The sequence below is a fragment of the Macrobrachium rosenbergii genome, chromosome 15 (genome assembly GCF_040412425.1).
Source record: "Macrobrachium rosenbergii isolate ZJJX-2024 chromosome 15, ASM4041242v1, whole genome shotgun sequence".
In the NCBI taxonomy this organism is placed as follows: Eukaryota; Metazoa; Arthropoda; class Malacostraca; order Decapoda; family Palaemonidae; genus Macrobrachium; species Macrobrachium rosenbergii.
In genome coordinates this window covers 32,362,549-32,375,550 of record NC_089755.1, presented here as the reverse complement: position 1 = coordinate 32,375,550, position 13,002 = coordinate 32,362,549, and the positions used below count along the sequence as shown (strand labels likewise).

At 42.5% G+C, this 13,002-nt stretch overlaps 1 protein-coding gene across 1 annotated transcript in view; it reads right to left on the bottom strand.

Moving 5' to 3' along the window:
• Positions 1–347: 347 nt before the first annotated feature.
• Positions 348–13,002, bottom strand: part of LOC136846304 (non-structural maintenance of chromosomes element 4 homolog A-like) — a 59,500-nt gene continuing 46,845 nt past the window's right edge. The window contains exons 6-7 of the mRNA XM_067117106.1: positions 6,914–7,137; positions 348–1,598 (exon numbers count right to left, since the gene is read on the bottom strand). Coding sequence (XP_066973207.1) covers positions 1,396–1,598; positions 6,914–7,137 — 427 coding nt within the window. The 3' untranslated portion in view covers positions 348–1,395. The remainder of the gene's footprint in view (positions 1,599–6,913; positions 7,138–13,002) is intronic.

Below are 13,002 nucleotides of genomic sequence, written 5' to 3'. Positions count from 1 at the left end.
TGTGATTATGAGCCCCGTAGGAGGGTAGTGCTATCAGTGCACCTCACGCAGTGCACTGTAGGCATTGCTAAAGGTCCTTCGGCCCCTGGCTGCAAACCCTTTCATTCCTTTCACTGTACCTCTATTCATATTCTCTTTCTTCCACCTTGCTACCCGCCCTCTCCTAACAATTGTTTCTTAGTGCAACTGCGAGGCTTTCCTCCCATTACACCTTTCAAGCCTTTCTACTCTCAATTTCCCTTCCAGCCCTGAATGACCTCATAGTCCCAGTGCTTGTCCTTTGGCCAAAATTCTATATTCCATTCTATCCATTTTTGATTAAGGAATGAAAAATGAAACAAGGTAAAGTTAAAAGGAGTTGGCTAGCCTAGTTGAAAAGCAAAAAAAGTAACACCAAAAATCTATAACCTGCAGCTGACTTAATGCCACAGAGCATTCAGTATTGTCCACAGCAAGTTGTGCAAGATACTGTAGGAATGTCTGCTACACTTAAATCAGATTTACATCAATCTTTTGAGATTCTGACAATGATAATTTCATTTGCAGTCATGCAAGTAACAACCTTTGAGAGTCTGATGAATTTAAATGATGTCATCAAAGAATAATTTTTGGCTAACTTCAACTTGTCTTTTTTCCATTACTGAAGAACGAGGTATAAGCATTCCACATCAAAATGACAGAAACAGCATTAAACCAAGAAAAATCAATTCACAGCAAGCAATAAAGGAAGATATAATAATGCCAGTAAGAAGTCAGAATATGATTGCTCATAGAGAAGTTTTGAAACTGCTTTCCCCCAACAACTCTTAAAAGGGTTATGAGATTTGTAATGATGATGATGATATTGAATTTCTGCTTTTACTTATAGAGTTTTTTCACATGAACATTTAAAATTATGTTCACTTCCAAGTAAACAAGGATTCATTTCTGAAAATCAAGTAAGCTTATTATGGGTTGTCTAATAAATCAAAAGGCTGTTTTATGTAATATACTTGGATCTCACTATGAGTTAGCAATTTTCTCCTATCCCATGATTATATATTTCTCTGAATTCTGAGATAACTATTATATGGTTCCTCTTCACACCACCACATGTACAGTGTTTCCTCAGCTCATACAATTAATTTATGAGAGCTATATTGTATTCAGTTTTAAAGGATAAGGTTTGTAACTGTCTTCTATCAATATATCAAAGTTCTAATGTGTTGACCTTTATTATAAACATTTAATGCTAAAAATCTTCAGAATCAAAGCCTTTACTGATTGTACTTTATTTTCTCCGATGAGAAATTAAGAAATTTTTTTTTATTTTATTAACAGTTCAACAAAACTGCTGAACTAGAATAGAAACCCTTACAAACAACTATGCACTCTATAGAAATGTTAAGTTCTTTTTCACACTCCACTTTTACTTCTCTTTCTGCCTTCGGATGGAGGTGGTATAATTGCTGCTCTAATGTCGAAGGCTTTTATTAGGTCTTCAAATTCTTCAGTTGACAAAGAAACCAAACACTGGGAATTTTCCTTTCCACAATGGGTTCTTTCTTCCTTGGCTGCCTCTGGCTCCCTTGGTATTATTACTGGCAAGCCATTTTTATCTGTAACACAAAAATGTGATTTTTTTATCAAACAAAATTTGATACATTTTTTATCAAGCAAAATGTTTTATCAAACAAAATTTGATAAATGGGCACTAAATAATGCCCATTTAACTTATCTTAAAATGTTCCCAAAAAATGTTCCTAAATAAAAGGAGCAGTATACTGCTGTGAGTAGCACTATACACAATGAGATCCATCAGGTCTTGGCTGTCAACCCAGTTCATTTGACAGTGAAAATGTGGGGCAGGGAGGGGAGGAAAGATCTACATAAATTATTGGTTTGTACTAAAAGACTTGTTTTATAAAGCATTACTTTTTGTCTCATAACAATCTCAATATTTAAAGCCAAAATCTCAATTTCAGTGGGGAGGATTAGAAATGTCAAGTCCTCCATGCTAGTCACAGAATGATACAAGATGTGAATGAAGTAGATGATAGATGGAGTAAAAAGTTCAACAAATGTATTCTTGGATATCTCTTAAATTGTATGTTAGGTGGAAATACTGTTAGCTATAGGATGTTTTGAAAATGTTCAAACTGTTACACTACAGAGTCTCTGCTACTTATCAGACAGCCAAGTCCCTGAAGCATATGATAAGTTGAGGGACAAATGTACAGTCTCTGCAAATTTAAGAATTTTAAAATCCAAAGCTATTAGCCCCTGATGGTTTTGGCATTACAGTGCCAGTAAACTAAAATCAAAACACTCTAGATTCCATCTGAATTTATTAGTAACTACTTTACAGCTACCTGTAAGCGTCATATTGGAATCTTGACTTATCAGCTTTCATTACTTGCTAGATGCATTGTTAAGTCTGGCATAAAAAAAGTACTTTTTTATGTCTGATTTTGCGAGTATGAGTGGTCATTTTTCTTTTGCACGTTAAAAACTCTACCTGCAGTGTACAGATTACTGTGGCTACATAATGTAGTGTACCTGCTGTACAATAAAACTTACACTTAAAAAGTGATTTCTTAAAAATGAAAGTGTCATTCTTTGTTTGTCAGACAATCACAATCACAATCTCAGAATTTCTGAGATGGTTGGTTCAAGTGTAATTGCACACATAAATAAAATGTACCTGTATTTCAGAATAGGTATTAAAAGATTTGTGGTTAAAACCAGCATACAAGTTTTATATGTATTCCACAGAACAGGAAATTATTGCTGACTGGAAGTATAAACACAGCTCCTTACATGAATTTATTTTAAAGTGATTGCACCATGCACCCTGTTTCATTGTGCAAGCAAGCGCTCCGAAATTTTAAGATTTTTGGTTAAAAGATAAATGCCTCAGAATGAGGCCTTCAAACCCCACGAGTTTGGAACATCACTGCTTCATCACACCAATGAAATTTGACAATCCCGGCTCAGACTACAATGTCCACAGTCCTAACAGCCCCAGCAGGGCCTCACTGCATTTCTTACCAAAAAATTTACTGCACATTACTTGATACATTTTGGTATTCTGACTGACAAGTATATTTATTGCATACTATAGTTATTAATATTTTGTTGTCTTCAAGTAAAACATTGTGCTGTGTAATTTTTTTAGTTTGAGTATGAGTGCGTGTCTGTAAGTACTACAGGAACATCACAAGAAACACTATATATGTATTGTTATGGCCTGCTCAACCCCCTTTCCCCCCCTCTCACTGGTACAGTTTTTCCCTTACATCTATTCAATGTAGTACAATATTGCATTAATACAATGATGTAGGGTAAAAACATATTTTTCAGTCTGTGTCTTGTGTATACTTACATGTGAGCATCTCTCTCTTCTCTCTCTTTCTCTCTCTCTCTCTTCTCTCTCTCTCTCTCTCTCTCTCTCTCTCTCTCTCTAAGGCAAGCAAGTGCCACATTTTTCATGAAAATTTACGATTTTTGACAGAAAAAGCAAGGTGAGCAAACAGCCAGTATGAGCAGAGTTTACCTTAACATTAGCGTACAATATATCATACTACATTACAACATTAGGCACAATAGTACTGTGCTACATTAAATAAATGTCAATGCAAATAAAGTACTGTACCAGAGAGAGAGAGAGAGAGAGAGAGAGAGAGAGAGAGAGAGAGAGAGAGAGAGAGAGAGAGAGAGAGAGAGAGAGAATGCAATAAGTGAAGTGCTTTGTAACTAAAATACTATGTTCCAGGGTACATATTATGTAGGATATATGGTAACCTTTGTTAAATAAGGGATTTCATTACTTATCAAGAGGGTTGGGCCCCTAACTGTCTGTATAAGTTGAAGTGTCACTATAAGGTAACTAGACACACTAGCAGCCTTTTCTTTATACAGTATTAATATGGTTACAACCACACGCAACAATCCCCTGGTCTCTTGTGATGTTTAAACTAAGATTAATTTTGGGTTGAAGGTAGTGCCTTTGCAATGGCTCTTAATTCTTCATTTCTGATCTTTACACAATCTTACATACATTGTCTTGTCCTGTTCTTGTATTGTTTGCAGTATTAAGAAAGGACACACTGTTCGTCATCATTATAAAAGTTGCGATACCTATGAAAATCACATTTTTATAATAAAATAAGGTTCTATATATACACTTACCAAGTAATTACATAGCTATTAATTCACTTTACACAGCAGCTTGAATTCAAAATTTTGTGGGTAACACTTCGCACGTCTGTGTAGGTGACCAGTTCCACCCACTAGCGGGAACATTAGGAACGACTTTAGCAGATAACTTCAATCTGCTCATGCCTTATGTCCATCAGTGGGGAGGAGGGTGGGCTCCGATCATGTAATTACATGGTAAGTGTATATGAAACTTTATTTTATTATAAAAATGTCATTTTTATATAAGTAACTTACCAAGTAATTATATAGCTGATTCCCACACTCATAGGAGGTGGGATACATGGACATATTCTACTCCAAAAGCATTAAGTATGTAATGAATCTGAAAATAGAAAAAACTGCTAGCATTGAAAACCAATGCTTGTTGTTACATATCAGCTAAGAGAGCTACTGGGATACTGCCTCTGGTAGGTGCTCATCTTAACTCGTAGTCGCGTGGCAGTACAGCCATGGGTTGCCTCCTACTTAGTGGGAACTTGGCAGTGAAGGAAGTACTCCCATGGCTAGCAAAGCATGATAGGTGCTTGCCCTTGCCCTGGGCGTAGCACCAAAATAAAAACAACCAGACATTGCCACCTAAACTGAGATAAAACCACAACCCATCCACTGAGAGTGGTGGGTGCTTCTGGTACAATGTACCCAAGGGCTCCACAAAAAACTCGACACCTTATTACAAGGTGAAGAGACAGTAGGAAAAAACACTCCCATACTTCAATCCATGATTCCATGCCAGTCACTAGAAATGGTCTCAAGGCACTGAAAGATTCAACACTGTTCAACTTCCATTAAAAATAGTGAGAAACGAAGAATGATTACATACCCAGTAGTTCAAAGGCAGAACGGACGTACGAGGCATAAAATGTATGCAAGCTAAAGAGGTAGAGGCTACCATGACGTCTTTAGCTTTACTTAATAGGAGGCAAACTGCTCTCTTAATACTGAGTGTGTCCCAAGTTAGAAGTCCATGAGGGCAATACGTTCTAGTCAGTGAATGAAACGGATCTTGCCATATCACCATATGTAGAGGGCTTGAACGACTGGAGAATGATCTGGTGTCAGGCTGTAGCTGGCGCCAGAAGCGCTGAGAGCCAGCTGAGCTAAGAGCTTGGGACTGGCGGACACTCGTGGGAGCTAGCACACACTTGTGGGAGTTAGCGGGCGCCTATGGGAGCTAGTGGACATTCATGGGAGCTAGCAGGCGCCCGTGGGAGCTAGCGGGCGGCCGTGGGAGCTAGCGGGCGGCCGTGGGAGCTAGTGGGCGCCCGTGGGAGCTACCGGGCACCTGTGGGAGCTAGTGGGTGTGGTACGCATCCCCGCAAATACAGGGGGTTTACTGTACATGTAAAAAATTACCTGTATTCTTTTGATTAAACCCTAGTTTTCATGCAATGCCTACTATAAAAGCCATCTAGTGTAGCTATCAAATCATAATTTTCAACTATAGCTCATATTTCTATTTTCCATCTTTTTGAATATGCCAAAATTTTTAAGTATTTGTATTTTTCCTAAGTATACAAACCATAGCCTTCCATAAGGAAATAATGTTACCATATTTGCCACCAAGTACGTAATGAGAACACATGTCCCTGGGCTGGGTGGACTTTGCAGATTCTATTTGCATGTACTGGTGGAGACCTACTCCACTGGGCTTCAAGTCTCCTTTTTCAATGAGGGTAATAGATGTATCAGATACTGGAGCAAAACAAGTACCAAACACCCAGTTCTTTCATATATCAATACTGATTTCCACAAATGTTGTTTTTCCTATAATGTAAAGTGATAGAGTATATGGAATAACTAATAACAAATGCAAAACTAAGGAAAAACTGAAGGGGGCAATATTCCCCCCTGAGAGAGACAGGGCAGCATTATACAAAAACTCACCTTGACCAACTCCTGACGGTTCCAAAGACGAATCAATGGAAGAAAATGAAGGAGTAAAGGCATCAATGGATGACGAAGCAGTTGGAATAGGTCTGGATGAAGGGGAAGCAGAAGCGTCCACCTGGGGAGGAGGAAATCCTTCCCAAGATGGAAGCTCAAGACTTCGTTTTGTGCTCTTTCTTCTTGGAGAACTTCTTCCACTGCTCAACAGGACAGGAACGACATTCTGGGCACGGATTGGTGATATTACAAAATTCAGAATGACACCTACTGCAAGTTGTTTGGGGGGTCTGTCTCAGAGGAAGCCGGAAAGCGGGAACATGGGAATCCTGGAACACCGGGACACATGCGTTGACACTCATGGGACTTCTTAAGCTGATTAGAGGAATCCATGATAAAACCACGTTACACACACATGCAGACACCCAAAAACACAACACAACCAGAGAAAGGAATCATGGGCTTAGGACAAAAACCGGCTTGGGGGGAGGAGAGCAAAAGCGAACGTCAGCTATGCATCGGATACCAGATGCCTCAGATTCCTTGCGCATACAATTTTTTAGTTTTTAACCAGTTTCCAGCTGGTGCCAGAATATTTACACTAATGTTAAGACCGAAGTTTTGTTCTGCGTATGAACAAAAATATTTTATGCTATGAAAAGACAGTAAACTTTGCTGAAATTATAGGAATCTTCATCTCTGATCATTCTGCAAAGTTTACGCCCCATATCTGTTAATGTTTCAAAGATCTAAATACTGTACTAGTACATCACTGTACAGAATTTCTATACAGTAGGTTATGAACAATAATCTCAGATGAATGTCTTACCTTCCCTAACTTCTGCTCGTAGCATGTCTACTAAGAAACTTGTGTGGAATATATTTTCTATAGTGTAACTGTAGCTTGTAGGGTTGACGACAAAGTGGAAAAAGCACAGAGGCTTCTTATTGTTTTCTCTGTATTTTTTGGTCAAAATGTTATATATTCTAGTCAGTTCTCCTGTTTGTCTTTCTTCATCATTTGTGGCTACTTTCACCTGAAAAACGAAATAACTATTATACTCTCAATAACCTTGAAGATGCCATTAAGATAATCCTTTCATGATGGATTATAAATAAATGTTAAAACATCACTAACAGATGACATCTCTACATAAGAAGAAATGATGTTTCCACATCCTCTACCAACCTAAAGTTAAAAAATGTAAATATGATATTTTAATGATAAAATAAAGTTTGTTCATACTTACCTGGCAGATATATGTATAGCTGTAATCCCTGTAATCAAAATTGGCGGCATCAGGAACCATTCCCATTTTCTATTCAGATTTTCTAACGCCACTGTCTCCTGAGGGGAGGAGGGAGGGCAATATGAATATATATATCTGCCAGGTAAGTATGAACAAACTTTATTTTATCATTAAAATATCATTTTGTTCATGAGACTTACCTGTCAGATATATATATAGCTGAATACCACCTTTGGAGGGGGGTAGAGACAGCCAAGAATTAGGGAAAAACAAATTTAAAGGTAAAATTATTTTGGTTCCTTACCTGATAGCATAGCTGACTGAGTGGTTACTGTCACCCTAGTCTGCTTCTGCTTTTCTAGAGACCCCAGCGAGGTAGTGACCTATAAAGCTGGCGACTGCTAGATGATCTGTCAACGGGGCGTGACCACAATGTGACTAGATCATAGACCATACAAAAGGACAAAAGAGCATTACCAACCACCTAACCAACACTAAGACATTAGTTTGCAAATGGATTGGGAAGACTGCCTCCATCAATCGACCCAACAACCATAAAACCACAATTAAAAACCCTTCCTAACAGGATTAAAGGATAGGATCAGAGCTACCCCTGTCCCCAAGGTTGTTGAAGCAGCAATGTATGGTCCCAGCGAAAAGCAATTTTCGTATGCTACCTAAACATCTTGCCAAGTAGTGTGAGGCAAACACCGATTGACTTCGCCAAAATGTGGCACTGAGAATGTCACTGAGTGCCATATTTTTCTTGAACGCCATGGAGGTAGCGACTGCCCTCACCTCGTGAGTGTTAACTCTCAACAACTTGAAGTTGGAGTCGTCACAGCAAGAATGTGCCTCCTTAATGACATTCCTAATGAAGAATGCCAGTGCATTCTTCGACATGGGATTAACTGGTTGCCTCACAGAACACCATAAATTATCCGAGGGACCACGAATGTCCTGAGTTCTTTTAAGGTAATACTTGAGAGCTCTAACAGGACATAGAACTCTCTCAGGTTCCTGTCCAATAAGGTCTGCCAAACCTTTAATTTCAAAGTGTCTAGGCCAAGGGTTAGAAGGCCTTTCGTTCTTAGCCAAGAACGTAGGGCTTAAAGAGCAGACAGCATTGTGTCCCTTGAAGCCCACATGACGGCTGATAGCCTGAACTTCGCTCACTCTCTTCGCCGTCGCCAGAGCAGTGAGGAAGACCGTCTTTCTAGTAACATCCCTAAAAGATGCAGATTGGAGAGGCTCAAAAGGACTGGACATTAAAAACTTGAGCACAACGTCCAAATTCCAAGTAGGAGGAATTGGCCGAGGAACCTTGGACGTCTTGAAAGACCTCAAGAGATCGTGGAGGTCCTTATTGTCAGACAAATCCAGTCCTCTGTGTCTGAAAACAGAAGAAAGCATGCTCCGATAACCTTTGATTAGTCGGAACTGCTAATATTGAGTTTTTCTCTCAAATAAAGGAGAAAATCAGCGAACCTGGCTCACAGTGGTAGAGGAAGAGGAAAAGCCCTTCTTTCTGCACCAACCTTTGAAGGTTGCCCACTTCGCTTGATATACTCTGATAGATGAAGCTCTTCTGGCTCTAGCGATGGCCCGTGCCACCTGGCCAGAAAAACCCCCTCGCTCTGACCAATTTTTCGATAGTCTGAATGCAGTCAGGTTCAGAGCGGGGAGTTTTGATGATATCTCGCGAAGTGGGGTTGTCTGAGCAGATCTGCTCTCATAGGAAGGGTCCTCGGAACGTCTACCAACCAGAAGAGAAACTCCGAGAACCAGTGGTTCAAAGGCCAAAACATGGGGATGAGAGTCATCCTTGTTCCTTGTGAGGCCGAGAACTTGCGAATCACTTCTCCCAGAATTTGAACGGGGAAAAAGGCATAAACGTCCATCCCGTCCAATCCCAGAGAAGAGCATCTATCGCCACTGCCCCTGGGTCGAGTACAGGGGAGCAGTAGAGGGGAGCCTCGCTGTTCTTGAGGTCGTGAAAAGATCCACAAGAGGGCGACCCCAAAGTTTCCAAAGATCTTGGCAAACCTCCTGGTGAAGGGTCCATTCCGTTGGCAGAAGTTGATGGCGCCGACTGAGCAGGTCTGCTCGAACATTTTCGACCCCTGCAACAAATCTCGTGAGAATTGAAATGTTGCGAGCATGAGCCCAAAGAAGAATCTCTCTTGCAAGGCTGAACAGGGAACAAGAGTGTGTTATTGTTTCTTGAGGTAAGCTAATGCCGTGAGTGTTGTCCGAGTTCACTGAACAACATGATCGGAAACTTGGACCTCGAAGAATTGGAGGGCTAAAAAGATCGCCGCCAACTCTTTGATGTTGATGTGCCAGGACACCTGTTCCCTCTCCAGGTTCCTGACACTTCTTTTCCCCCAGTGTTGCCCCCAACCTGCTGATGACCCGTCGGAAAACAACACTAGGTTGGGGCTCAGAAGCTTGAGGGAGATCCCTTTCCCAATTCCGTTGGATCGAGCCACCACTTCAGGCAGATCTCTTTATGGAAGGAAGAATTCTCAATTCCTCTTTCAAGTCTTCCTTGTTTTGCCAGTTCTCCAACAAAAGAACTGAAGAGGCCTGAGATGCAGTCTTCCCAGAGAAACAAACTTCTCCAGCGAGGAAATGGTCCCCAGCAGACTCATCCATTCCCTTCACCTAGCATGTTTCCTTTTCCAAGAAGGCCGAGACTTTTTCGCAACATTGAAGTTGCCGTTCTTGCGATGGAGACGCTATAAAAGCCGCTGAATTCATCTGAATTCCCAGATAAACAATGGACTGTGAGGGGATCAGCTGCGACTTTTCCACATTGACCAGAAGTCCCAGGGACTTCACGAGTTCAGAGTTAACTGAAGGTCCTCCAGACACCTTTGTTTTGAGTGAGATCTGACGTGCGACAGATCAACCAGTCGTTTTTCAGGTAAAAGAGAGATCCCAACAGCATCCCGAGAGGGTGCAACCACATCGCAACGTTCTTCATATCGGAGAAGCGTAAACAACCTGGGGGCTGTGCTGAGTCCAAAGCAGAGAGCCCTGAACTGGTAAGTCTTGCCCCCAAGACAACCTGAGATACTTCATCGAACGTGGATGAATAGGAACGTGGAAGTAGGCATCTTGGAGATCCAAAGATACCATCCAATCCCGGGATGAAGGGCTCCTAGTATTGACTGAGACGTCTCCATCTTGAACTTGTCCTTCAGGACAAAGTTGTTCAGCCTGCTGACGTCCAAGACGGGTCTCCAACCTCCTGAATGTTTCGGGACTAGAAACAGTCTGTTGTAAAATCCCGGGAATTTTGTGTCTAAGACCTGCTCCACTGCTCTCTTCTCGATCATCTGTTTGAGAAGGTCAACAGAATTTTCTGTTTGGCAGGATGGTAGTTGGGAGACAGAAAGACAAAGGAGGAAGAGTCAGAAAAGGAATCAAGTAACCTCTCTCTAACACTTGGAGGGACCAAGCGTCTGCCCCTCTCTCTCTCCAGGCTTGGGCAAAATGAAGCCTGGCTCCTACTGGTGTCTGGAGGTGAAAGGAGTCACTTGCCACCTCTCTTGGAGGTGACATTGCCTCTAGGGAAAAACTCTCCCTCGTGGTGCGGGTTTCGTGTTGCTTCCCATGGAAGCCCCTCCATGCAAAGGGCTGCTTTCTTCTTAGCCTGTTGTGGAAAAGAGATCGATGATGGAGCTAAAGGAACGCTTAGAAGACCTGGAAAGGAGGTCTTGAGTCGCCTTCTTTGAAGGCTGGCAGCGATATTTTAACCAAGGTCTGGGGAAAGAGATGGCTTGAGAAAGTTACAACTTTGCTCTCCCTTCTTTTGGAGAAACATAATGAAAAGAGCAAAACAATGCCCTCTTCTTTAAAAGGGTAATAAAACTGCTAAATGCAAGTTCTTCAGAGCCATCCCTGACGGCCCTGTCCATGCAGCAGTACACTGGACAGCTCCCCAGACTAATGGAACTCGGCTAGTAGCCTTAGTGCTGCAAACTCCCAGACACCAGTCCAAGAAGTTAAAGACTTCCACAGTCCTGAAGAGTCCTTTAAGATGGTGGTCTATTTCAGTAAGAGTCCAAGAAATCTTAGGAGAAATGAGATCTTCTAGGCGTCCAACAAGATTAGCAAAGTCCCCTTGAGAAGTCGAGGAACTGTCATGAAAAATATCTTCACCTGTCTCATAGGTTACATGCCTGCTTTGCCGGACAAACGTCTAAAGGAGGCAAACTTTTAAATAAAACTTTCCTTGGTTTTTTAGTCAGTCATCCAGTCCTGAACCATTTCTAAAATGCCCTCTTGGTAGAAAGGACTTTTCATTTTAAGAAAACCAGGAGTTCTTCTCGCTTGAGACAAAGCCAACTGTGAAGGGGAGAGAGAGGAGCTGAAGGTTGAAAAGTATCAGGAAACAGATCCTTAAACAAAACAGTCAGAGTCTGATAATCAGAGGAAGAAGAAGACGAAGGTGTTTCTCTTACAAAGGCCGAAAGAGGATGTGGGTCTTGGAAGTGGGTTCTTCTTCCTCCGCTGGAGGGTCCAGAGAGTGAGGAGGAAGGAGACCCGATAGTAAACATAAAAATGTGGGACCTCACGATTAGCGTGTCATCCTTAGAAGAAGCCATGGCTAAATCCTGAAGAACAACAGAATGTACTGCGAAGGAAGTTGAGCATCAAGAAGGACACTGCAGGCGTGGTGTCATGATGAACAACTGGGCGTGAAGACTATGAAGCTAACGCGAGGAAGCGGAGGAGCGTCCTGGCGGGATGGCGCGCGAGAGGCTCCGTGGCTGAGTACGGAAGAGAGCTTCACGTGTGGCGCGCGCGGCGTCCTGGTTGGGAGCGCGCCGAGACTCAAGGTGAGGCGGCGTGAAGCGTGAAGCGCGCGAAGAGCAAGACACGCGCGCTCCTGGCGCGAGACAAGAGAAAGCGTCCAACTCTTCAAATCGGGGGAAGACGAGAAGGAAGCCACTTTAAACCTTCTTTAGGTGAAAGACAGAAGCTTCAAGCGATCTAGCAGTTCCCGAAGCGAGGAAGCGAGAGGTGAAGGCCTGGACTTCTTAACAGGCAGATGCAGATCTTACGACGAGGCCTGTCCTTTCTACAGTCCATGAGAGTATCCAGCTGTTGTTGCAAACCCAACAAAATCTGGCGTGTTGGAGAAACAGCTCTCTCGGGAGAAGGGCTGAACCTGAGAGAAGGAGAGGGGAGAGGGACGTCTTCTTCTTTCTCACAGGTGAATAAGCTCAGCCCTTGCCTTAGCGCGACTGGGGGTCGAGCAGCGTCATCATCCGAAAAACACTTTACTTCTCTTCTGCATGAGGAACATCCCCGAAACTTTCAGGGGAAGAGCACAAAACGTCTAGAGGAAGAGGGCGTGAAGCGTCCTCTCCTCTCAAGCTTCTCTTAAGAGGGCGAGAGTCCAACCGAGAGCTCCAACCCCGACGTGGGGAGGGCGTGTCGGAGGACGAAGCAATCCTTATGGATGCGTGCCTGAGCACGATCCCTGGCAGCCTGGGTAGAGTCATCAGGACCTGCCGAAGGGACGTCAGATCGGTGGGAAGTCCCCGTAACCTTCATGCGGCTTTCGACATGCCCCCTCCCTGTATCCTGGGAGTTCGGCTGAGATCCAGGCCTAGAAGCATTATAGGGCCGATCTGACGCCCCCCTCCACAAC